The following is a 27,849-nucleotide window of genomic DNA, read 5'->3' as shown; positions in this document are numbered from 1 at the left end:
CACCATAGGGTTGAGATGTGTAGGGTCCTCCTAAATGGGTCAGGTGTGCACCACACATCAGACACAGCTACTCAGGTAGCTAACTGTATGCAGGGTGCACACAAGGGTTTTTTTTTTTTTTTTTTTTTTACATTAGGTGACTCGCCATCCAATCCAAATACTATCAGCTGTAGGAAACCCCGAAGTATCAGTGTCAGATCGAAAGAAACGCTTCCCACTGGTGAGAGTATTAAAATCATAATGGTACTGCTCAAGCATTCAGAAAAAAGTGCCAGAGATGGAAGCGCTCATTAAAAGCAGTGAAGCTCACGTAGTACTAGGTACAGAAAGCTGGGTGAAATCTGAAACTAACAGCACTGAGATTTTTAGTGAAAATTTAAGTGTATATCGAAAGGATAGGCAAATGGGAAATTGGAAGTGGTGTTGTATTTGTTGCAGTAGACAAGTAACTCAAATCCTTCAAGGTAGAAACTGAAGCTGTATGTGAGATTGTTGGGGCAGGACTCAGTATCAGCGGTGGGCCTAAAATGATAACTGGATCCTTCTATCATACACCAAACTCATCTCCTGATGTAACTGAAAACTTTAGAGGAAACCTCATTTCACTTGTATGTAAGTTCCCCAATCATAGCATAATCACTGGTGGAGACTCATCCAACAATTAATTGGGAAAATTACAGTTTTGTTAGTGGTGGGCATGATAAAACATCCTATGGAACTTAGCTAAATGCCTTCTTACAAATGAGATTGTTTATAAATCACTCATGTGACCAGTTCTAGAATATTGCTTAGGTGTCACTTAATTGGTTAAAATGTATTTTTTTTATTTATAATTCTTTGCCACATCATTTTAATAACTGTGTTAACTTTTTGCGTTACTCTCATTTTGTCTTTCTATTATTCTTTTTTAATTTGGAATTTTTGCACATATGATTTTAATTTCATCATTGTAATTAATTTTATGTATAAACTTTGAGTCACTATTTTCTGTTTCATCATTTTAAATTTCTGTCTATGTTATTGCAATCAGTATTTCTATTCCTCATTTTGCTTCAGTTTCTTTTTATTTATAGTCCCTTCTTTCATTTAAATCTTCATCTGCATTTTCCTATCCATAGGGCAATAAGAATTTATGTTTTAAATGTTTGTATAATGATTGTTATAAAAAAGCATATACTGTAACAAAAAATATATGTTTGACACCACTGCATAGCAAATATAAAAAGATTTGTTTTTTAATCAATATATCAGCATTTTCAAAAGCTTACATATTATGGTAGTTCATAAGAAAAGGTTAATACAAAGAAAAAATGAGAGCAAACGAAAATGCCAAGCAGATGAAGAAAATGAATTAGATGAATAAAAATAATGATTAAAGTCTTCTAATACAAAATCAAAAATAAGAAAATTCAAAGCACCTGACTGGATTTGAACTCTAAACCTTCAGCATGTCAAAAATGTATCTTAATCACAAGGCCACACTGCAGCACTCTTAACACTATTATTTTTAAGACTCTAGAGCATCCGTGTAATTGTTTTTCATCGCTTACTTGCAACTGAGAGCCCAGTTTGATGAATGGCTGCTGGGTACGTTACCTGGGACCCTAACCAACATCACCGTATAGACGGTTTCTAAAGTCAATACCACTCCTTGGGGTCTTCCCCTGACAGTAGATTTTCATCACAGTACTGTTGGCAAATAGTTGTACAGAGTTTTGTGTCTCCCATTACATTTGTTATCACTAGCAGGATTGCAAACACTCTGGTAGAGAGTGGGTTCAGTCTTGGTGCATGAATGACCTTCCCATTCTACACACACTAAGCAAATTAGTCCTTTTGGCTGATGGTGTAGGTACTGTAGTTAGGGGCATAAAAATTTCATACAAATGAAGAAAAAGATAGAATTGAGTGTTTTAATGACATAGCACAAAATTGGCAGTTTTTATGATAGGTCTCAAAATTGCCATTTTCCCTGTTCAATATAAAAATATTGTAAATCTGAGGGCAGTAGTTCACTAATACTAGTAACTGACATGGATCTCGACTTTACTGTCAAGGCTGAGGTCCACTGATAGCCTCACAAGGACCGATCATTGCCCACATACAAAACTGATACCCTGTACGTGACTTCAAATGAAAATACTCCAATTCCAATGAACTTTGTTCTGGTAACAGTTTTATTCGTAGGTGTCACATTTCCCAACACTTTTGCACAACAAATCATAGCAAAAATGACACTTTCTTCTTTTTAAATGTTGGTAAGTGTCATATTGGTCAACTGCTACCTCTATTCTAAATTGGAAGAAAATAAATAAAAAATTGATGAAGAAACCAACAAGCTTCTGGAGAACATGATTAAACAAGTACTTCAGACAGCGATGAAGGAAACAATTAAATCCACTGGGTTGCACCTTGAAACCAGGCTGAAAACTTTTATGGACACAGATCTACACAAGTATTTGCTTCAGACAGTGATGTCTATAGTGGATTTTTGGAGTGGGATCAAGGGTCATAAGGTTTGCACGCACAGTATCGGAAAGTTGGTGGTGATCCTTAGCCATATAGTCATTATGATTCATGACCACTGTTGTGGAGCTTTTGTATGTGGAAAAGATGATAAGGTCTGGATTGGCTTACAGTTATAGATAGCTTCCATTTCTTTCAAAGGAAAGGATCAACAATATCAGGAAAAGGATAGATTGCTACTGATCGTGAAGATTACATCTTCAGTTGCAGACATGCACAACAAAAACACTGCTGCACATTGAGCATTGCTTTCAGCCAAAGCCTTCATCAGAAAAGGAAACAACACACACACACACACACACACACACACACACACACACACACACACACACACACACCTCATGTACACATAATCACTATCTCTGGTGAATGCAAATGTCACATTGAACAAAAGCAGCAATTGAAGAGACTGCTACCTGGTGGAGCATGCAGGAATTAGATGGCAGCAGGACAAGGCAGCCACATGCAGCTTCGGGAGTCTGTGGGGGAGGGTGAAATGGGGAGCGGAAAAGGTGAGCACAGAAGGAGAAAAGACCAGTGGGTACATTGGCAGGGTGCGGTGCACAGTGAAGGTGAGGAATGTGAATTGGGTGGAGGCGATAGGTCAGAGGGGGCGCAATCTGTTGGGTCCAGGGTATGTTGCCAGTAGGTTACCATAGGTTCAGACTGGTATATTTTGGGAGTGGAAAATGTGGTGTAAGAATATCTCCCATCTGTGTAGTTCAGAAAAGCTGACAGTGGAGAGAAGGATCCACATGGCCCGCGTTGTGAAGCAACCATTGAAATAAACTTTATGTTCAGCTGCATGTTGTGCCACAGAGTGGCCCAATTTGCCCTTTGTCACAGTTTGGCTGTGTCCATTCCTTCTGGTGGACAGCTGGTTAGTAGTCATACGAACAAAAAAATATGTGCAATTTTTGCAGCAGAGCTGGTATTTGACATGGCTGTTTTCACAGGAGGCCCGGCCTCGGATGGGGTAGGATAACCCTGTGACAAGACAGGTATAGGAAGTGTTGGATAGGTGGTTGGTATTGCACCTGGATCTTCCACAGGGATATGATCCTTGTGGCAAGGGGTTGGGATTAGGAGTGATACAGTATAACCCCACTTTTATGTTCCCAGAATTAACATTTTCCCGCCGTTTACAACATTTTTCATCGTTCCCGTCAAATTTCCTATGACCACAATATTAATTTGCAACCGGTTTTGCGTCAACATATTTACAATTTTCCCACAATATATGCATTACGAAAAAATATTTGTCGAGAAAAAACATGACGCTGGCATGATGTTGGTTGTCCAGTAGCATTTACAAATATTACGTAGTTAAGTGTCTTGACACCAGGGCGCTCAGCAGACTTGAACCGGTAAACGTGCAAAAATTGGAAAAATTTGTGCCGTATCTCCCGCCACTGCCAAGCACTACTTGGCGTGATGGCTGATGGGAGTAACTAGGTTTCTTCGAATGAAGATATCATGACCATTCACAACCATTTCCAAACACTCTACTGCACAAATGAAGTTTCGTGATTGTTGTGATCATTATGACATCTTTGTCCAACCATATTTAGCGTGTTTCGGCGTTTGGCCTCATGTGGTGCTAGTTGACACAGTCATTCACTTTGCGTTGCTCAAATATTTTTTAGTTTAAACGCAATGGCAGTTACGAATTTTTTTTCATGCTGAGCAAAACATGTTTCGAGAGTTTATTCTCGTTGTCAGGTGCAGTATTTTCGTGATATTTTTTGTGATGTTAGACAGTGTGAGTGATAGTCTGCCTGTGTGGCGTTTTCTACATAACTGAGGAGGCACAGCACCTGATAACCTCAAAAAGACGACTACAGTGCATGAGAGGCAGAATGACACATATTCAAACACCACACAAAATACTTATGCACATATTTGCACTTGACAACGAGAAAAAATTCTCGAAACACGTCGTTAAGCATGAAAAAATATGCAACTAATGCAGTATTTCATTATTTAAATAATGAATGACAGCTATAGACTTTCCAAAAATATTGATGACATTGTTTGAAATTAAAAATTCTCAAAATGCGCCATTAAGCATGAAAAAATACGTGGCTAGTGCCGTATTTCATTATTTAAATAATGAATGATAGCTGCAGGCTCTCCAAAAACATCGATTGCGACTTTTGAAATTAGGTCAAACGTTTGCACTTCCCAGACAGTTATCAATTCCAGTTACAGCAGCAGTTCTTATTAGATAATAAACCTTCATTATATAATAAAAAAGTCCCTGACAAGTCTTTTGCAGCTTTTTATGTACATATATTATACATAAAGTGCGAAAATGCAAGGGGGTATCCTATATGTAACTTTTACAGCTTAAAACATTATTTCCCACATTTTACACCATTTTTCTGAAGTCCCTAGAAAAGTGTAAAAGTGGGGTTTCACTGTATATGACTGGACTAGGATGTTGTGGAGGTTGGGTGGACAACGGAACACTACTTTAGGAGAAGTGGTAAGGATCTGAGGTAGAATGTCTCTCATATCAGATAGATAATCAAATCCCTGACAAAGGATCTCTCTCTCTCTCTCTCTCTCTCTCTCTCTCTCTCACACACACACACACACACACACACACACACACACACACACAAATAATAAATAAAAGATGCTCACCTGACATAAGGCTCTTACGAAATCAACAATTGCATCTCCATCAAGCCTTGTTGAACCAGTGAATATTCTGTCCACAGCAACAACTACACTCTGGGAGCTTGTTTCCCCTATTGATTCTTTCACACTTGCTGAAAAAAACAAAGATAAAAGTGTAATATTCCTTTAGATACAAATTCTGCAACTGATCATCAACAATGAAAATGAGGAAAAATGCATTAGTACCTGTCTGAAGTAAACAGGCTAATGCACCTGAAAATCAAGGGGGCCCAGGAGAAAACATGAGGTAGATGTCTGCATGAGAATCTTTCATTTTATTGTATGTGTGCCTACAAACGGTTTCACTTCAAAGATATACACTAGTCCGAATCTCTGTCTGTGCATGAGCAACATTGACTGAAAAATCTGCTTATCTGACAATTGCATTACTTATTCCACTCAGACCAACAACATGGTTCACAAAGTGATTTCCCATACCATCTTAATCAGACACAATATTGCTGACTCATTCCAGAAACATTAAAGTGCATCATATTAAATCTCTGCTAGAAAACCATCAATACTTTCATCTCAAAGGTTATAATTTTAGTAAGTCATTCCCCAAAATTCCCTCAACACCTTGCAGAGTAACTCACTGTCACTTTCCCCTTATCAGAAACATTCTAGGCATACCCTGTGCATCTCTTCAATCAGATTTCATGTTCTATGGTTAATCTGTTTTAACAGTGACACCTCAGGCTGCCAAACATGTCATGTAATCCCTCCTCTCTCTACTTACTCCTATTCCCACCTGGAAATCCCATTCTCATCAACAATCAAGGAACACGTGAGACCGTGACAGTCAGTCACTACCTGACATGAACAACTGTTCAACTTCATATGTCGACTGCTACTGAGAATAAATAACACTCGCAGAGATGTGGCTGATAACACAAAATATTCTATTTCGCTGTATGCTCTGCAACATAACTGACATGACGTTGATGCTCTGTTTGAGGTAAGAGATTTATGTTGTTTTCACATGTACCAGCACCTCAGGATTGTGCAAGGGGAAATTTGGCTCCTGCATGAACTACACTATGAACCTGTCATTATATTCTTTCCCTCGTGTTATCAGTTCCTTCATATTGCACCTATGTAGTCACACTTACTCTCTTTTTTTTATTTTTGTGGCTGCTATTTCTTTTTTAGTGTTTGTGGCTGCTAGTTTTCTGTAGTTCATTTTCTCTTTCCTTATACTAAAAATAGCAGTCAGGCCAGCTCTCAATTATACTTTTCTGATTTTAGACCTATTCTGTTAACACTAAAATCTAAATTTTGCTCTCATACTGTGCTAAACTATTTCCCTTGACTCAGATTCTGCATGACTTTCCTACTAAGTTTCTTAGTAAGCCTACTTTCCGCAAGGTATTACTTCCCTTCAACAGTTAACACACTGAACAGAATTGTCTAATAAAACATAATATCTATTGACTACATTTACAAAATTTTGTTAATCACATTCAATTAATGGCAGTGAATCACAATCTCTTATTAAATAATTAAATTGAAAATATACCAATGAAGCAATCTCTGTATTTAAAATGTGGAATGCTAATAGATTTGCATGGAATTTCAGGAATCTGCTCTCATTCCAATCATATAAAGTTTTACTACTAATGAAACCACAACTGGAACATTGCATATTGTACTAACTTTCAACAGTGCTCTCTTGAATAACAATATCTGACTTGTCTTACTTACGGTCTAAAGAGCTTAGGTTCAGTTTCAAAGGATCAGAATGATGGTAGTCTGTGTGGTTTGCTCTGGGTCCAGATATGAACTGTGGCCTTACTCCAGTTCCAACAAGCTGAGCTAGTTCCAGTTGAGATATACATTTAACTATGTCCAGCCATGAGGTACCAAGATAATTGCCTGAAACCAAAATTCAGTTACACTGTCATCAGTATGAGTACATATTAATTGTCTGTTATTCTTAAATTTGAAAGCAATAACAAAAATTATTACAACATTTTTGTCCAAAATACGTAAATGTTTCTGTGAATCTAAGTGTCATACTTACATAAGAAATCACTGAGGAATAAGATCATAAACTTTTCTGCATCCATAAGCTTGTACATTGTTCAGTGGCTGGAAACCATTGTGACATATTCAGATCTATTTTTCAGTTGTTTACTGTTTAAAAATATACATCACAATTTGTTTGATATGCTTACAAGGAAAGTCCCTATGTAGAGGTGTTTCTCACCTTCAATACACAACAAAAAGCAAATAGTATCACCTACGCTACATTCAAGTTCTGACTTGGTTGTTCTTTTCTACCTATCTTATACGCAATATTTTCACCACGTGATTACACATAAATTTTAAGTGCAAATAATTATTACAGAAACAGATGGCTGAAGTGTGAGCACAAGTCAGTTGCTGCACCATTATAGCTGTCCACTTTAAGATTGCATTCATAAGAATAATGTATGGTGCTCAATCCTGAAATGTTTAAGCTGTTAGGTATTTTAAATACAGCATCGCAGTATATATTTTCTCTCATGAAATTTGTAGTAAATAATCCATTAGAATCCCTAATTAATAATGACACCCATAACTAAGATACCAGAAGAAAAAGTTACCTCCATTAAAACTGACACTACTTTAAAAGGAGTGAATAATGTTGTAAACAAAATCTTTGTTCACCTATTCAATGGAAAAAGTTAAATTTGACTGTAAGCTTTAAAAGTTCCTTGTGAGCGACCCCTTCTAATCCAGAGAATAATTTTTATTTAGAAACTAACTGATTATCTAGTGCAAAAGTACTACAGGCTCATATTATTAAAACAAAAATCTTCTTCCATTATGTGAACTCATCTGTAAATGGTCAGCTTGCAGCCATATTTAAATATCAATTACGTTAATACCCTCTAAACTGACTCATTGCCCATCATCATGATCTGTCATGTAAAGTGACCCATGGAATATATAACCAACCAATCAATCAATCTAAATATCTCTACCAACTCTGTTATTATATTTAACTTTCTGAGCACTTTTAGACCACCATACTGACATGTCTGATCTGTCACAAACAATGATTTTCAAATGGTTCAATTCAATTTTCATAACTGTAGCAGTAAACACTCACCATCAGTATGTGCAACTGTTATAAGGGTCTTTATGGTATCAATATTTTTTGCCTTCATCTCTGTGATTGGTGAATTGGCAGTAAGGAGTGTAAATCGTGCTAAAGCTTGAACATATGCATCTCTTTCCAGCTGAAAAATGAAATGTTGCCTTGATCAGAGTCCATTTCTATGATATTATTAACACATGTCTATGAATATCTTTAACTCATAGTCAAAATCTTCAAAGTAAAAGTCCAATAAAAAAATGGTTCAAATGGCTCTGAGCACTATGGGACTCAACTGCTGAGGTCATTAGTCCCCTAGAACTTAGAACTAGTTAAACCTAACTAACCTAAGGACATCACAAACATCCATGCCCGAGGCAGGATTCGAACCTGCGACCGTAGCGGTCTTGCGGTTCCAGACTGCAGCACCTTTAACCGCACGGCCACTTCGGCCGCCTAAAAGTACAATAAACAAGGACATCATCTGCAATTATATATTTCAGACCTGATGTTTACGTATCTGTCAGCCATCTCAATCCTACAGATTAGTAAGACATTCCAGCACTAAAGGTAAATAAGGAACAGGACTCCAAAATCAGTAAAAGAAAAATGATAAATACAATATCTTTCAAAATCTGTTTCCTTTATCATGAGAAAAGTAAAGACAGGAAAGGCTGAAGAGTAAGGAACAATTATACATCACAAACTTTTAAGTCCTAGCTCCCAAATCTCCAAGTGGCAGAAATCACTACCCTTGATAGTTTATAAAGTTATGAGACAGAATTGTTGGCTAATACTTATCTTCAGATGAAATGTTAATACTGCCGAATGACAAATATGAAATTACATATACTATCCTAGTTTTCAGAACTGATAGTTTTGTCCTTACAGAAGAGACAGGAATGAATATTGGGAAAGATTAAAAAGAAAGTAAGGTCATTACACACCAGGATGAGAGGAACCCACTGCAAAAGTGGGTCCCTTCATGCTAATATATCCTGTCTAATCTATTTCATCTCTGCATAACTATTCCAACATATTAACTGTATTCAAGCCTTGGTCTCCCTCTAAACTTTTTATTATGCACACTTCCCTATATTACCAACTCCTTCATGTGTCAGGAAGTGTACTAACAACCAATCACTTCTATTAGTAGGTTTCGTTTTTACCAATTCGATTCAGTTCACTAGTTTCTTGATCTCCTCATGAAATCTTCAGCATTCTTCTGAAGTACCACATATCAAAATATTCTGTTCTCTTTTTGTTTGAACTGTTTACTGTACACATTACACTTCTTCACTTTGGACAAATATCATCCGAAAAGACTTGCTAACATTTAAATTTATATTAGATGTTAAATTTCTTTTTTCTGAATTTATTTTCTTGCTATTGCCAGTCTGCATTTTATATCCTCACTAATTGGCCATCAGTCATTTTGCAACACAAACTGCAAAAGTGATCTACTACTAATAAAACCTTATTTCCTAATCTAATTCAGTTAGCTTTGTCAGACCACACTCCACTCTTAGTGAATGAATAAACTAACTTTACATTACTTTTCATGTGGTTGGCAGCACTGGTGCAGATCGCACATGCTTGAATATTAAGCTTGTGAAGATAAGTCTATAATAACTGTCAATTAAGTTAATATTACACCATAATTAAGTTAATTAGAGTCTGTTTTATATTATCTACTGAAGTTTTCACTCGTTTCAAAGTATTTCCTGAAAAAAAAAAAAAAAAAAAAAAAAAAAAAAAAATTTACGACCTTTCTTTAAGTATTAAGTGAAGAATTTAGGTTGTTTTCATTATACATATATTTAGTAGTGTCATATCTACCTGGGGAATTAAAGGTTTTAAGTTCTATCTTATTTCCTTTCAAAACGTGTAAAGTACATATTGAACATACACGATCTTAGGCCTAATTTTTCGGGTATACAAGTTTTGATTTTTAACGTTAGTTTAACTGCATTACATTACTATATTAATAGTACACATGTATATTAGTGCTCCACATAACTTTAGTGACTTTTGTGATCTGTAGTTAATAGAATATTACTGATACTGCCTAGATAAATTTTGCAAAAAATATTGTAAACAACCATGAGCGAGAAGTGTTTGAGCTGCCGTTGAAAAGCCAGTTCTGGGGTTCTGTGCAGCTGTTGTGGCAGCCCTTCAGGCTGAACTGGATAGTGCTAGGGAGGAACTGATGAAGTTAAGGGGGGCGGAGGGTGAAGACAGGTGGGAAGTTGTAGCAAGGGTTGGGTTGTTTGGGGGAGGAGACCAGACAGCAAGGTCATCAGTCTCATCGGATTAGGGAAGGACGGGGATGGAAGTCGGCCATGCCCTTTCAAAGGAACCATCCCGGCATTTGCCTGGAGCAATTTAGGGAGATCATGGAAAACCTAAATCAGGATGGCTGGACGCGGGATTGAACCGTCGCCCTCCCGAGTGCGAGTGCGAGTCCAGTGTGCTAGCCACTGCACCATCTCGCTCAGTTTGTAGCAAGAAACAGGGGCCACAGAAAGAGAGCAGTATCAGACAGTTTCATCATTGGCACAAACAACAGATTTGCCTTGCTACCTCAGTCAGCTAAGGAAGAGGCTCAAGTAGATGTAAGTGTAGTCAGCACTCAACAGACTTTCACTAGGAAATCAACTGTTGCAATACAAGTAGAAAGTAGAAGGAAAGTTCTATTGTTAGGTAGTAGCCATGGAAGAGGTGTGGGCCAGATTTTGCAGGAAAAATTAGGTGACAGGTCCCAGGTCACATGTATTTTCAACCCCAGTGCATGTCTTAGCCAAGTGATAGAAGATGTAGGATCATTGTGCTGGGTTTTACAAAGCAGGATCATGTTGTGGTAGTGGGTGGAGTGAGAAACAGTATTGATAGGGATCAGGGCTACAATATTGAGTGTGACCATAGCATCTGCAATGAACAATACAAATGTTGGCTCGGTTCCTGCTTCCATGCGGTATGACCGGCCCCAATTGAACACCTCTGTCAGGAGGGTCAATATGGAGCTAGATCAGCTGCTTCGGGCAGCTACTTTGTCAGGCATAGGTTGGGTTCCTGTTGATGGTATTGGTAGGTGGGACTTCACAAGACATGGCCTGCATCTCAACAGGAAAGGGAAGGGAAGGGTAAACTGGCTGGGATGATAGCAAAATCTTGGAAGGAGGGGGGGGGGGGGGGGGGGGGTGTACTCATGGGAGTACTTTTTTAGGCTAAGATCAGTGTCCAACCATCCCACTTTGATTGAAATTAAGCTTAATGAGAAGTTCAGACAGGCAGATACTAGAGATGTGAAAATATCACAAGATTCACATAAAAGAACAGTGAAAAATAATGTTAATGTCTGAACATAATATAGTCACAGGTAAGGAAATGGTAAATGTAGGTGGATATAAGCTTTCAGCTCAGTAGAGACACTATGGAGAGAGGAGGAGTTGCCATATATGTTAAAATCAGTCACAGTGTGAAAAATTTGGAAACTAAAAATTTTTGCGTAGAGCAACATATAGAAGCATATGCATGTGAGCTTAAACTACATAATGGCACTTTTTCTTTAAAGTCAGTACCACCATTACACTTGTTTATTTACAGCGTTACATTTACACTTAAACAATCATAATTTTGGCTTCAAAGTGCCATTATCAAGTGTTTTAAGTGTTATAAATTGCCTAAGATGGCATACTGTCATATTAAAATACAATATTAGTGTATATATGACAGTATGCCATCTTAGGCAATTTCTAACACTTAAAATACTTGATAATGGTACTTTGAAACCGAAATCATGATTGTGTAAGTGTAAATGTAACAATGTAAATAAAGAACAGTCAAATGGCGGTACTGACTTTAAAGAAATATATTATGACTGTGGTCTCGCATTATGACAAAATTATTAAATAATGGCACATTTATAATTGTAGCCGTGCATAGGTCCTCAACTATTTTTGAAAAAAAATGGAATCTTTGTTGTGCTACCTGTCAGACAAAGGAAAGCAAATTATTGTTTGTGGGGATTTCAACATAGTTTTCCTGAAGGAGTCCGACAGAAAGCTTGACTTTGAAGTAGTACTTGGTTCTTTCAATTTGACATCAGTTATTGATTTTCCTACTTGGCTGGTACAGTAAAGCAGCACACTGATATATTACGTTTTCATATACCAAGGTAAATTTAATCAAATAAAAATTGTTCCTGTTAAGAATGGTCAGTCTGATCATGATGCACAGCTAGTTACAGTATATGATATAGCTCCATACAGTAATGCAAAACAGTCCTCCAAAATAGTGCGTTCCATTAATGATTTAACAACTCAAAATTTTAGTTAACATGATGCTGATTTAAAATTTTACCAATTTCATGGTACCTTTGTGACTATATTTCAAAACAATTTCCCTAAGAAAACAGTGAAATATAATTGTAAGAAACCATCTAAAATGCTATGGCATACTAAAGGGATAAAAATATCTTGTAAACAGAAAAGGGAATTTATCTTATAGCTAGGAAGAGTAATGATCCCGAAACAGTGAAACATTATAAAAACTACAGCACTGTATTAAGAAAAAGTTATTAAAAAGTCCAGAAGTATGTGTATTATGTCTGAGATTAGCGCATCTCACAATAAAATTAAAACAATTTGGAATATTGTGAAAATGGAAACAGGGCAACCTAGAGCACAGGACGACTGTATTTCTATCAAACACAATGAAAAGTTTCTTAACAAGATGTTAGAAGTAGAAAACATTTTTAATAATCATTTTTAAGTGTTGTAGAGAAAATAGGATCCCGCTATTCATTAGAAAATGTAAGGCATTATATGGAAGAGGCAGTATCTATGCAATTTGATAAAATTGAAATTCAACCCACGTCTCCTACTGAAATTAGGAAAATAATAAATTCACTCAAAAGTGAAAGCTCACATGGAGTCGATGTCAGTTCCAACAGAGTACTAAAAGATTGTTCCCAACAAATAAGTAGTATTCTCAGCCACATATGTAGTAGTTCACTGAAACAGGGCATTTATCCAGATAGACTGAAATATGCTATTGTTAAACCAATGTATACAAAATGTGGTAGATTTGATGCTAACAACTACCGCCCAATCTCACTCCTGACAGCTTTATCCAAAATTCTTGAAAAAGTAATGTATTCAAGAATAGCATCACATATTTGTAAAAATGAAGTACTAACAAAATGTCAATTTGGTTTTCAGAAAGGTTTTTCAACAGAAAATGCTATATATGCTTTCACTGATCAAATATTAAATGCATTGAATAACCAAACATCACCCATTGGCATATTTTGTGATCTCTTAAAGGCTTTTGATGGTGTGAATCATGAGATTCTTCTAGATGAGCTTAAGTATTGTGGTATGACTGGGACAGTGCACAAATGGTTTAATTAATACTTAAGTGGAAGAATGCAGAAGGCTGAAATTAACAGTACAGATAGTCTGAAAAAACCAACAGAGTTCTCTAACTGGGGAGGTATCAAGAATGGTGTTCCACAGGGTTCAGTCTTAGGTCCCTTACTGTTCTTAATATACACAGTGTAATTTTTAAGTTAACAAACCGGAATAATTCGAAAAATAAGCTTCACATGAAAAAATGTGTAGAATCCAAAGTTGATTATTTTCGAGGGGGACATTTGCTGGTGCTAAAATTAGCCTGCCACCCCAGCCCCCTGGGGGTGGGGTGGGAGGCAACTTTAAAATTTCAAATGGGAACTCCACCTTTTTATTGCAGAATAACTACATACATTTTGTCTTAAACTTTTTTTTTGATTCTTGGCAGTTGGTGCTGTAATTCAAGAAAATCTATGTTCTCATTTTTACTTTGTAAATTTTGATTCGCTAAAACTAAAGCTCCCCCTCTCCCCATAGGGTGGGGTTTGAGAGAGAGGAATTAAGAGTTTTACAAATGTTGACCCAAATATTAACTTTTTCCACAGATTCGGATAAGTTTCGTTTGTTTTGTGGTCACGAGGCCACAGAACTTTTAATTATCAAACAAATCATCTGACTAGCTGACTAACTAACCAAACTCCTACTTACTAACAAGTGAACTTATTAACTAAAAACTAACTGACTCATGAACCTAATTTTTTATTAGATTCAGAGTAATCACTCTTGTTTGCTGAGAAGTCTCACAACTGGCATGCTTGCTTAGTTTGAGTCATTTAGTTTTGGGTGGAAAAATGTAGAAAACGACATTCATAAATCACATTGTTCATACCTTTATTTTATTTCGGAATATCGCGGATGTTACATCATTTACATTTTTAGAATTATGTACACTAATCAATATCCCACTCAGCCCTGATCGATAACCAAGGCTCTTATGCAGCCCTTGCTGATGAGCAGCGTAATGTTTCAGAGTGTCGCCGATAGGTAGCGCAGGGACGAGAAATTCGCTCTTTCTCATAATAAGACTGGGCTTCAGAAATTCTAAGTATTAATGTAATAAATGCAGTGTATCTTTTACCCATCTGAGCATTCAGACAGCAGTACTTTGTTTATAACAATTGTCTTTTGCGTGACTTATGTTTGATTACCTTGTGTGACTGCATTCACGGCTGTTGCTCGCTACCAGTCGCGCTTGACATGGAGTTAGTATTGCGCGGCGGAATTACGCCGAGCGAGCCGCTTCTCACTCATAGAAATTCTAATACTGCCTTTCTCGACACCCCATATCTTTCCTCTCTTGAGATTAATAGGTGGTGTATATGTCATTATGAATATCTTTCTGTGGAAGAAAAAATTGAGATGGTGTACATTTATGGAGGAAGTGGGAGAAATTTTGACGATGCAGTTTTGCTTTATGTGCAGCATTTTCCTGGCCAAGTATGACCACGGTCCTCTTTTGTTCGAGTTATTAAACAATTTACTGCAGAAGGTAGTGTGAACCAGAAAAAAAGCCCGTGCAGCTACTGTTTGTGGAGGAAACAATCAAGTGGCAGTCCTAGCTGCTGTGGTTCATAATCCACGTGTGAGCACAAGAGAAATTTCAAGGCAATCAGGAATTTCACACGAGTGTTTGGAAAATCCTGAAGCTCCAAAAATTTCATCCATACCATGTATCCATTCATCAGGAACTACATGACGATGACTTCCAAAACCGTCTAATGTTTTGTCACTGGGCCGTTCAGTGGATGCAAACAAATCAGAACTTTTTGCCAGAGTACTTTTCTCTGATGAGGCAACATTCACAAACCATGCTGAAGTTAATTGCCATAACATGCATTACCGGAGAGAACAGAACCCACACTGGATTCGAGAAGTCAACCATCAGCGACCTTGGTCAGTTAATGTTTGGTGTGGTATAATTGGCGATAAACTGATCGGTCCATATTTTATTGATGGTAATTTGAATGGTAACAAATATCGAAACCTACTTGAAAATGAACTGCCAGATCTACTTGAAGACTTGAGCATCAAACTTTGACAAACACATGGTTTCAACATGATGGTTGCCCAGTGCATTATTCATTAGTAGAACGCGATGTACTAGATCGACTTTACCATGGTTGCTGGACCGGCAGGGCAGATCCTGTGAATTGTCCAGCCAGATTGCCTTACCTTATATCTCACCAGATTTTTTCTTATGGGGTTATCTGAGAAATATCGTTTATCAGGAAATGCCTACCACTCGCGAAAACATGCTGCAAAGAATAAGAGATGCTTGCGCTCTAATTACACCAGACATGTTATCAAGATGTGTGCAGGGATTTACAGCATGAGTCAATAAATGCATCAAAGGTGGAGGTATTCTCTTTGAACATTTGATTTCATAAAACGGTGAGATGCAAGGGATTTACGGACAACAAGCAGGCCGAAAGTGAGAGGCGAGGGGCACACTGGAAACCAGCATCCCGAAATTCATTTACTTGCAAGTATTTGCAAATAATAAACAATAAAACGAAACTAATTGTTTCTTTTCAAGACTACCAAATCTTAAACGGGAATACGTTCATCTTTAGTTAGCGAGTGCGTTAGTCTTTTCTTCAGTTAGTCTTTGACTTCGTTTACTCTGTGAGTTAATGAGTTCACTTGTTAGAAAGTAGGATGTTTGGTTAGTTAGTTAGTCAGATTTGTTTGATAGTTAAAAGTTGTGTGGCCTCATGACCACAAAACAAACAAAACTTATGCGAATCTGCGGAAAAAATTAATATTTGGGTCAACATTTGTAAAACTCTTAATTCTTCTCTCTCAAACCCCACCCTATGGGGGGAGAGGGACAGTTTTAATTTTAGTGAATCAAAATTTATGAAGTGACTGGGAAGATAATGCATGGGAGATCTGTTTTTGTACAAGGATGGGAGGGTAATTATAATCTGTAAAGACCTCAATACGGCCCTTGGTATAATTTGAGAGGGACCACTCGTCATTGAAGATGCGAGGGCCACAGGTGGCTAGGCTGATGGAAGGAAATTCTTGGTATGGAATGGGTGGAAGCTGTCGAAGTGTATTGCTTGTGGTTGGCAGGTTTGGTATGGATGGAGGTACTGATATAGCCATTTTTGAGGTGGACGTCAACATCAAGGAAAGTTGCTTGTTGGGTTGAGTAGGACCAGGTGAAGCGAATTTGGAAGCAGGTGTTGAGGTTCTGGAGGAATGTGGATAGTGTTTCTTCACTCTCGATCCAGATCACGAAGATGTCATCAATGAATCTGAACCAGGTGAGGGGACTGGGATTCCAAGTGTTTAGGAAGGATTCCTCTAGATGGCCTATGAATAGGTTGGCAAAGGATTGTGCTATTTAGGTGCTCATAGCCATACCTCAGATTTGTTTGCAGGTAATGATTTCAAAGGAGAAGTCATTGTGGATGAAGATAAAGTTGGTTATGGCGACTAGGAACGAGGTGATTGGTTTGGAATCCGTTAGGTGTTGGAAAAGGTAGTGTTCAATAGCGGTAAGATCATGGGCATTAGGGATGTTAGTGTAAAGGGAGGTAGCATCAACAGTGACAAGTAAGGCACCGTGTGAGGAAAAAAAGGAACTGTGGAGAGTCAGTGGAGGAAATTATTGGTATCTTTTATATACGACGGTAGGTTGCAGGTAATAGGCTGAAGGTGTTGGTCTAAGAGAGCAGAGTAACTGCGCACAATGGAGTGTCCTGGGTGGTTGGGCTTATGGAATTCAGGAAGCATGTGGAAGGTAAGAGTGTGGGGATTGGTAGGGCTGAGGAGAGAGATACAATCTGGGGAAAGATTTTGGGATGGCCCCAAGGATTTCGGGAGAGACTGGAGATCCTGCTGGATTTCTGGAATGGGGTCATCGTGGCAGGGTTTGTATGTGGGTCTATCTGACAGCTGGTAGAGTCCTTCTGCCAGGAAACCCTTGTGGTTCAAAACAACAGTGGTGGAGCCTTTGTCAGCAGGTAGGATTACAAAGTTGGGATCAGTTTTTAGGTGGTAGATTGCAGATCTTTCTACAGATGTAATGTTACTTTGCATGTTGAGGTATTTGGGGAATAATGGTGAGACAAGGTTTGAGGTTAAGAAATTCTGGAAAGTTAACAGGGGGTGATTTTGGGGGCAGAAGGGGTGGATCATGGTTGGGAGGAGGAGTGAAATGAGTCAGGCATGATTCAACATTGTTGGTCTTTGGTTTGGTAGGGTTAGTCGCGAAAAAGTGTTTCCACTACAGGGACAGGGAGAAGGGCTTTAACAGATCCTGCACGAGTTAATTTGTGAGTGGGGCAAAGGTCAGGCCTTTGAAAGGACTGATACTTACATGGGGCTAAGACTTTTGGAGGAAAGGTTCATGACTGTGTTTTGGGTCTGTTAAGTTCAGGTTTCTGTGTGGTGGTGGGAGGGAGTTTAGGAGGGTAGGATAAATGTAGTAGGTCTGCAAGAGAGTGTTTGTGAGCTATGAGAGGATGTGGGGGAGGTTTGAAGGTGATTGTAGAGGTGGTGGGCACTAGTAGTTCAAGGTGGGAGTAGGAAGTGAGCCGTTCAGAGAGAGTTTTGAGTTGGTGTTGTGCCTGTTGCTCTAGTTCCAAGAGGGCAAGAGTTTCAATGTGTGTTATGGGAGCCAGGAATTTGGGACTGCACAGCAGGAGAATTTTATGGATGGAGAGAAGGTCTTGCAAGAAGGTTTGGACCTGATTGATATGGTTTTTCAGGACTATATTGGTGAGGGCTAAGGCTTGGCAGCATCTGAACAGATGGAGGTCATTGTGGAAGGAAGGGTGACAGTCGGAGATGGGAAATTCAATGGTAAGGCCATTTGGCGAGATTCCATGTGCCAAGCAATAATGTAGGAACAATACATGGGCCTGGGTTTTGGCTAGTAATGAGGAAATTTTCTGTATTGACACAGATGGAGGAAGCAAGGATCCATGGTGGTGGGAAAAAAAAACATACAAATATGTGAACAACATAGAATTATGTCTGAAAAAATTGCAAAAATACACTCAAACACGTGGGAAAATTATGAAAAGGGTGAAAAAGACAAAATAGGGGGAAACAAGATGAAATCTGAGGCAGTAGGCTGATATTGAAAGGTGAAAACCAACTGAAACTGGCATGATGTCACAATGAGAGCAAAGAAAAAATAATAATATCAATGGTGTGGGTTGCAGGTCTGTGGCTGGATAAGTGTGAAGAAGGGGGACAGAAGATGTGACCCTATTAGGTAAAATTAGTAGATGCAAACTGAAAAAGAGTGGTGAAGGATTGAGGGGTGGGAAGAGGAGGGGATGGTACAATGAGGTGCATGTTTGTGTGGTACAGGACAGATGCAGGAAATAGCACACAAAAATACGCAAGGTTGGTGCAGGGAGAGTGATCAATGTGAAGGTATAGGATTAATGATATTGGCAGGAGTAATGTGGGACATGAGATGCAACACCAATGATCAGCATGGTCTTGTAACCATTAGCTGTGCACAGTCGAGATGGTCGATACAGTGTGGCTCATAAGTAGAGCCTGCAGTGCGGTTTGTAAGACGACAAGAGAAACACAGGAAAGAAGAGAGAAAAGAATGGACACTGAGTATAACAATGCATAAGAAAATAGTGACAAAAGAAAACAGCACTCTGTTAGGTTGGAAGTAAAGCACTAAGGCAAAATCAAACAATGGAAAATCCCAGATGGAGTGTAACAATATTATGAAAAGGATAGTTGCCACTCACCATATAGCAGAGACAATTAGTTGCAGAAAAGCACAACAAAAAGGCTGTCAGAAAGTTAGCTTTCTGCCAACAAGGCCTTTGTCAAAAATAGACACCACACACACACAGACACACACACACACACACACACACACACACACACACACACAAAAAAAAAAAAAAACCACAGTCTCTGGCAGCTGGAGCCACACTGCGAGCAGCAGAGCATTATGGGAGAGGCAACTCGATGGGGCTATGGAGGACGTTGGGTTGCTAAAATAAGCCAACTGCATTGCCCTGAACTGGTTGACAAGGCTGAGATGGAAAACAATGTAAATGATGAGGTGACAACTGATCACTATAAAATTGTATGAATGATAAATTTTGCATAAACTAATTAGCTGAGTGTGTTTTCAATAGATGAAGTTGAAGACTGAATCAGCAGTGGCAGAAATTTAGCTAATGAAGAAGAGCTGACTGACAATGTGTGATTACAAAGTGTTTCATCCCATAGAAGGCACAAAAAACTGAGTGTGACAAAGAAGAACTGCCTGAACTCCTATCTCTTGGGCTGAGGCTTCATAAACCTTAAACAATCTTGTAAAATTCACTAAGAGTAGGAAACCATACAATACTTCTGAATTTATGAATCTGTACATCATATAAAATAGTTTTTGCCAAAAAAAGAGCTCCATCCAAGAAATAAGTAAGCATTTCTGCAATGTTCCAGAGGGCCGAAAAGAAAATTTCAGCTAAACCATCAGCTGTAGATATGTCAGAGACGTTCTTCATCCTCAGCAACGTCCTGGATCTGTGCCATCCCTAAAGACACTGATTCCAACTAAAATGCGCTAAATTCTTGACAAGAATGTTTGTTTATTAGTCTGTTCTTGATCTTTTCAAATCAATGGGGCTTATTTTATTTCATAACTGGTATACAAAAGATTATTTATGTATACTGGGCTTTTCTAAAACTAAGCCTTAAACTGATTTAATAAAGCAGTATGGTATTTGACTTTTAATTCAATTTTGTTCTTACAGAAAAGTAATATACACTTTTATTCTTTTATACTGTAATTGTTCTGATGTTTTTAATAACAATTATTTACTTTTGTCTGTTAAAACCATAGCTGTTGCTTATATCCCCTTCCTCTAAGCAAGTTATTCAAAATGACCCTGGTAATCTGGCACAGACAAATCCCTGAATTCTTCTCATGGCCATGCATCTTTCTACAGCCTTGCCTTTCTCTCTCGTCATTTTTGCTTTGCCATTGTGAACTTTCTGTCAATCTCACTTTTTAGATGTCTGTAGTCTCTCTTTTGCCCGTTTTGTTTGTTCCACTTTTATATTTTCTCCTCTCGTTAATTAAAATCAGTATCTTATGTTATATGAGTATTTCTGCAGGGCCTTGTCTTTTTGCCTGTCTGATTCTCTGCTGCCTCCAATATTTCACATTTCAAAGCTACCCATTTGTTTTCTATTATCCTAAAAAATTAACATGTCTAAGTAGGTACAATGGCCATAATTTCTTTGCTACAAATGGCAATGACATCTTGGAATAGCATACATGTTTCGAAATATATGCATATTACAGAAAAAAGTAAGCTGCCCTAGAAACAAAATAAACTAGGAATACAAGAAAATTTCTTTATAATAAGCTGATCAGAGTTAGTCCCACATTTCAAACTCAAAATTTTTTCATCATTAGCAGATAATTTAGGTTCGAACAATTTCTTAGTATATACATGTGGTGCCTGTTCTTTCACACATTCTGAAAGAATAGACACCATTTTGATCCATCAGCCACTATGAATGAAGACACAAAGAAATTATAGATTTCAGCTGTGGGTGGGCATATATTTAAATCAATAGGGAAAGTTGAAAATTTGTGCCAAACTGAGATTTAAATCCGGGACTCCTGCCAACTAGGCAGATGCTCTGACTACTAAGTCATGCTGACGCAGTTGTCATGGCAACTGCACAGACTACCTAGCATGTCTTCTATGACACCAAAATTCTCAACTTATCCACACACTACTAATGTAGTGTCCCTCGCCCATTATCCTCATTACACTTATGGCACTTCACCGATTTCTGTAAAAGTCCGAGTCTGGACATGTCCGAAAGGACAGACACCATTTTTATCCCGCAGCCAGTATGAGTGGATGGTTGAGACAGAGCCTGATTCTTCAGAGATGGCATTAAACTGCTCTTCCTAGGCAGGTTCGCCTGTCCCTATAAACATACCTTTAGGGACAAGCTGTGGATGATTGTGACAGTTAGTGATCCCAAGCTCTACTTGACCACCTACAATGCTTATGATAATCGCTGGTATGTAAATTCCTTTTTTGGACCAGAATAGCTTTACACAACCGACAGAAGCTTCACAGTTTAACTGAGCATCTACATTGATGACTGGAACTTGCTCTTTGATGATGGTGAGATATCATGATCAATGGCAAACAACACTCAGAGTTATCTCTGTTATGAGTGCTTTTGTCAGTGTGGAATTCTAAACTTCCACTGTCTGTAACTGCTTGTGATACCTGAAAACAATCCCATCTGAGAATGTTAAGACTACATTATGATAAAACAACAAAATCAAATGGCTGTGTCCTGTCACTGATGACCCCCTAGACAGCTAGAGTGGAGCAAAGTATTTCTCAACTATGGATATGCAACAAACCTACTGGCAAACTGAGATTGATGGTTCTTGCAGTGTATGTTCATATAGGCTGAATGTATTTCCCATTTTCGACTTTCTGCACAGTCACTTTCATGTCATGGAACATAGTATTCTTTAGCATTCGAAATAACAGAAATGTGAACTAACGTCTGAACAAGTCTGTATATCAATCATAATGTCAGTGAGATTTCCTGACATCTTGGTAACTGTTGACTTTGGCCGATTTTCATCTGTTGTGGCCTCACCACCATAGGTGGAGTTTTCTGGCACTTGTATAGGGGGTCACTGGCTGAATACTGAATAATCCAGAACTGGAGATGACACTGCAATATGACACCACTATACCTTCAGATCTCCTCTTGTTCCTCTCTTGTAGTCATTGTGTAGGAAAAGGATGGTGCATGCCGCTTCTGCATCCACTTCCCATGACCGCACAAAAAAAGATATCTATATCACACATTGGTGGCCCCCAAGATAGCTAGAGCGGAACAAAGTATTTCTCAACTATGGAGATGCAACAAACCTACTGGCAAACTGAGATTGATGAAGCTGACTATGAAAAGACTGCCTTCATAACTCCCCATGGCCTATATGAGTTCAAAGTTATACTGTTTGGATTATGTAACACTCCAATAAACTTCAATCATAAGATGGACAACCTGCTTTGACATGTTAAATGGACACTATGTCTTTGCTAACTACACGACATTCTCGTTTTTCTGAAGACATTTGAAGAACATTTAGCAACATGACAATCGTATTGTAGTGTGTTCAAACTGCAGTTCTCTACCCGAAACCAATGAAATGTCTCTTTGTCACCCAAGAATAAAAATATTGGGATATCTAGTGAATGGTGATGGGAGTTCATCCAAACTAGAGAAAATAACATCTGTCACAGATTTTCCAACTTCTCAACACATTCATGATGTGTGAAGATTTCTTGGAATGTGCACAAACTACCTACAATTCATAATGGACTTCTGTACCGAGGCAAGACTGCTGAAAGAACTACTGCAGTGAGACACCAAATTTTGCTGGAAAGATGTGTAAGAAGCATCTTCTCTTGACCTTAAGGAGGCATTATCATCATCTCCAGATTTAGCATGCTATGAAGAGAATGCTTAGACAGAACTTCACACTGATGCTAGGCATTATGGGATACATACAGTTCTAGCACAAATCCATGAACATGGTGGAAAGGTGATAGCTTATGCTTCAAAAGTCAAGAGTCAGAGAGGAACTACTCTACAACCAAGAGAGAGCCCCTTGCAGTTGTGGCGTGACCAACAAGCTCCAGTTGTATTTATTTGGTAACCCATTTATGTTGTTAGGGACTAGCAATGTAGGTTTTGCTGGGTCGACTGGCGAGATGAGCACAGAGATTTCAGCAATACCTCACAGTAGCATGCAAAAATGGATGCAAACACAAGAAGGCTAAATGCTTTTCAAGGAATCCAAGTGTCAGAACATAGCAGCTATCGGCAAAATCTCAGTTATAGCTGAAAACCATAGAAGCCTTAAAAAATGAGTAAACAACCAAAGGAATCTTCCAATTACTTAGAAAGACATTGTGTAAGAGAAAGTATGATCTGATGTGGTGGAAATAGTTGCTCATCATCCCAGCTCATCTATGGCCAACTATCCTGAAGTTTTTCCCAGATGCTCCAACATATGGTCACCAGGGACTCATGAAGACTCTAGACAGAATGTCACGCTAGTATCACTGGCTACATCTCTACCAAACCAGAAAACACTATTTGAGTCTCTGTAACGAATGTCAGCAACGGAAAAACATGCCACAATTGCCTCCTGGGCATCTGGTACTAATTCTGCATGCAGCAGCATCATTCCACCAAATTGGAATAAACATCTTGTGGGTTACATAGCTGACAAACAGGAACTGACATATATAATCTGCAATGACTGCCTCCCTTGTTATTCTGTCAGCAAACCTGTGCCAACTGCTTAAATTCTGGAAATTGCAAGGTTCCTTGTAGACGACGTTTTGAAGCACAGAGCATGCAGTGCGATAATCTCTGATCATGGAAAAGCTTTCCAGTTGAGAATGATATCAAAGGTAATTTCATGTTGCAACCATAGGATGACAACTGCCTACTTCATACAAACAACTGATCTCAAAGAATGCTTTAATAAAACACTGGCAGATATGCTTTCAATGTATGCTAATGTCTGTCTAACAGAGAGAGATAGGTGTACAATACTGTCCTTCATGACATTCAAATACAACGAAGCGAGTGAGGCACTACAGGCTTCATACCATTTCTTCTACTCCACAGCTGTGAGGCAGAAATGACAATGGATACCCTGTTCCAGTTTCACCTGTGAGAAAATGAAACAGCTGACTACCAAGACCAAAGAAGCAAAGCAGTTGGCTCGCATACAGACCCTGGATGCCCAGGAGAGGACCGAGAGAGCTATTAATGCAAAGTATGGGCTAGTGAGCCACAGCCCGGGAGAGTGGTTATGAATTTTAATGCCTTTGCAGAGAGCAATACTATTGGTGAATTTACTGAAGCACTACTCTGGACCCTACCATATCCTTTGTTGCTTACTGGACATCAAAAACGAAGTCGAGGATTATGGCCCTTCATCAAAAAGACAAAACTGCAGAGGTGTTGTCAATGTCCTCCTTATACAGGCCCGAACACACATTGATAATGAAGGCTTCTCTTTCAAAAAGACTGAAGATGCACTTGAGGATTGTGAAACTTCTGTGGGAGAGACTACCTTTGAATCTTGTCATAATGAAGATGATGTGACAACATTACCAGAAAGTGACGATCCACCAGTGCCTCTCATATAGACGACCACCAACCGGATCTAGTCCAGAGTGCTGTAGTCTGCTCCAACGATACCGTCTGAACAGAGGATCATTGTTTCTCCACGAGACAGAGCAATTCTGTGAGCTGTGCTTTATGCATTGTGATGTAGTGGCTGTTGTCACTGGCTGACATGTTATAGGTCGCCAGTTCAAACCAGACCACCTGGACTTACAGGCCGTTTAGGAGTTATCAGTTCTTGAAGGTTCTCCAAATCCCTTATGTCTGAAATGTCTATACATTCTGGAGTGTTCAATGTTTGTATAAATAGCTGTACATACTGTCCAAGAGTTTACTTCTGTTCTGGCTGACAAATGGTATTCATGATAAATTTGCCTTTTATGTTAAGTGTAGTACTTCACCAGCAACCCTGCTTTTGGATTTGGACTCTATTCTGATTATGACATAACAATATACATCTAAATTTTGTGGTGACAAACCTAACTTAGCATACTTGAGACCACACAGTGCAACATCACACACTGGATGACCTTAGGAGGACTGTTGTCAAAGAATGCTCCACATTGTGTAGCAACATCTTGGCCATCTTACAGCATACCAAGAAGGAGTCACACATGCTAAGGGGTATGGAATAGAGCAACACAGTAGTGAATGTTTCCAAACAGCAGATTCTTATTTCATGGATGTACGAAGATGTGCACTTTCAAACAGACTATATCTTTATCTTCTTTACTGTTGGTTTTTAATTCACTGCTTCTCTTCAATCTAAGGCCATACATGTGGCAAGATTTGTAAGTGTCACCAACAGTTTTAAGCAGTTTTTTTAAAATTATTTTCTTTTCGCAGATTTTTTCCCACAAATAAATTTATCTGTTTTTAAATGACCTTGGGCAAACACTAATTCCACAATGGTGCACAATGGATGCTGTCATAGTGGTTCTTCATTTTAAGAATGAGGAAGGAAATTTACTGGGTCCTTTTCAAAGAAACTATTGTAGTATTTGCCTTAAAAGATCTAGGGAAACAACATAAAACCTAAAATTGCACAGACAGGCAGATGGAGATTTGAGCCACTGCCTCCCTGAATACGGGTTTAGTTTTATAAAACTCCGCTCTGTCTTGTTTGGAGATATCTTTAGGTCTGCCATTTTGGCAATATTGACATTTCTTTTTAACAAATTATGACATGTTAAATACTTGTCACTTCAAGAATACTGTTTTTGGGTGCTGCTGTCTACTTATTTGGAAAATGTATGACTATGAAATTTAGTATTATATGTTAATTAGTTTCTTTACACAGACTTATCATTTAGTAATCTACCGACTACTCTAGAACTGGTTGCAACAGTAAATAAATTACAATCAACTTAGAAATGACAGAGTGGCTAAAACCAAAATAACATCACACTGAATCTGTCAAAGAAAATAATTAGGCTAAAATAAAAATGCCTAAATGAAGCTTGTTGGGAAGAGGGAGTAGGTATGGAGCAAAGTGTCAAGCCGTGTACGAGTTAGAGGATTTGAACACAAATATATTCCTGCATGATAGCATTATACCAACCGTCATATGAAAGATGCACGCTATTCGGATTGCACAACGAATACCATCCAGACACAGTGAAGCAATTTCAGGATCATCGCAATCTTGTAGGCCAACACTGAAAGCAGCAAGAAATGGTGTCCAAGCCATCTGAAACAATCATTCGAAGTGTACAGTGAATAATTCTGTAACAATAAATTACAACAATTATAATTAACTTTAACAATCGTTAATTTCAAGAGAAGATGGTTGATTTAAAAAATAGATAGACAAATTTTTTTTAAAAAAGTTGCTACTATGCCTGCAGGCTCAGTCAAACAAGCAACCCTTCTCTATATTGACATAATTATATATAAGTAGCTGTTAAAAAGTTACTTGCACATGTGTAAAAATGCTCAAAAATTATTTATATACACTTTTTAGTTTACTTGAAATCTTATAATAAGTATGACCTACAAAGTGTCAGAGAATTACACCCCAAATTTCAACAAATATTCTGATGTTGCAACTTTGGATTCCTCCTCAGAACAATGTAGCCTTTTTAAAATTTCTTCCATAATAAGTTCTAAGAAGTAACACACACAAGACCCAAGCTTAATGTGAGACACTTCTCAAAACCAATTCTGGCATGAATTAGCCAAAAATGAGATAAAAATGATGGAAGAAAGGAAATAAACAGAAAAGTGTGACCAGGAGTGCTTTTGATAAAATAAACAGAGGTTTCAAAACTAATGTGTTTGAAACAGAACATTTACAATTTGTGTGTACTACTAGTTTTAACTTATGGAAGTGAAAAATAATTCTTAAATACAAAAATCATTTAAAAATGAGGTTCACTCAATGGACAATGAATGTAGGAAATTACAAAAAAATGGATTCCGGGAAAGTAAATTAGAAGACACATTTACGAAAATATTGAACCTGAAATGGGGGTAGGCGTGCCATGTAGTGAAGTGAATAGTTTGTAGACAAAACATGGAATTTCTTTGTGGGACAAGAAAATATGCAGGAATAGCAAGGATGTGTGTAGCTGTTGATCACAGTGCATCAAGATGATTGCAGGCCTTCAGGAGTGGATGTCAAATGGCTTCAAGATCAGTACAATTTGCAGAGCAGAAATGGTAACTCACTTTAAACATAGGCCTAACATGTTCCACATGCTTAGCTGAGGTAAATGGTGCCTGGACATGACTGACTGATTCCATTAAATTCTTGGCTGCAGCAGATATTGCTTCCATTTCCATGTTCCACAGAAGACGTCGCTTCTTTTCACTTGATATCACTAGAAACATGAGGTAAAGAACTCACTTAGACGTAAAAAAGAATAATAAGTGAAATGTTGCTACAGTAGCATACACATGACCACATATTCTCTGAAGAAAAATCCAGCACTTATCTATGCA

At 38.2% G+C, this 27,849-nt stretch overlaps 1 protein-coding gene across 2 annotated transcripts in view; it reads right to left on the bottom strand.

The window, feature by feature from the left end:
- LOC126473398 (brefeldin A-inhibited guanine nucleotide-exchange protein 1) overlaps positions 1-27,849 on the bottom strand; it is a 285,458-nt gene that overhangs the window by 83,580 nt on the left and 174,029 nt on the right. For both annotated transcript variants that reach the window (XR_007586450.1, XM_050100408.1), the window contains exons 15-19: positions 27,577-27,728; positions 26,468-26,596; positions 8,309-8,438; positions 6,916-7,086; positions 5,176-5,303 (exon numbers count right to left, since the gene is read on the bottom strand). Coding sequence is in view for 1 of the 2 variants with exons in the window: in XM_050100408.1 (XP_049956365.1) it covers positions 5,176-5,303; positions 6,916-7,086; positions 8,309-8,438; positions 26,468-26,596; positions 27,577-27,728 (710 nt within the window). In the remaining variant the exon portion in view is untranslated. The remainder of the gene's footprint in view (positions 1-5,175; positions 5,304-6,915; positions 7,087-8,308; positions 8,439-26,467; positions 26,597-27,576; positions 27,729-27,849) is intronic.

The sequence above is a fragment of the Schistocerca serialis genome, chromosome 4, assembly GCF_023864345.2.
Source record: "Schistocerca serialis cubense isolate TAMUIC-IGC-003099 chromosome 4, iqSchSeri2.2, whole genome shotgun sequence".
NCBI lineage: Eukaryota > Metazoa > Arthropoda > Insecta > Orthoptera > Acrididae > Schistocerca > Schistocerca serialis.
The sequence above is the reverse complement of the archived record's forward strand: the minus strand, read 5'-3'. Positions and strand labels throughout refer to the sequence as shown.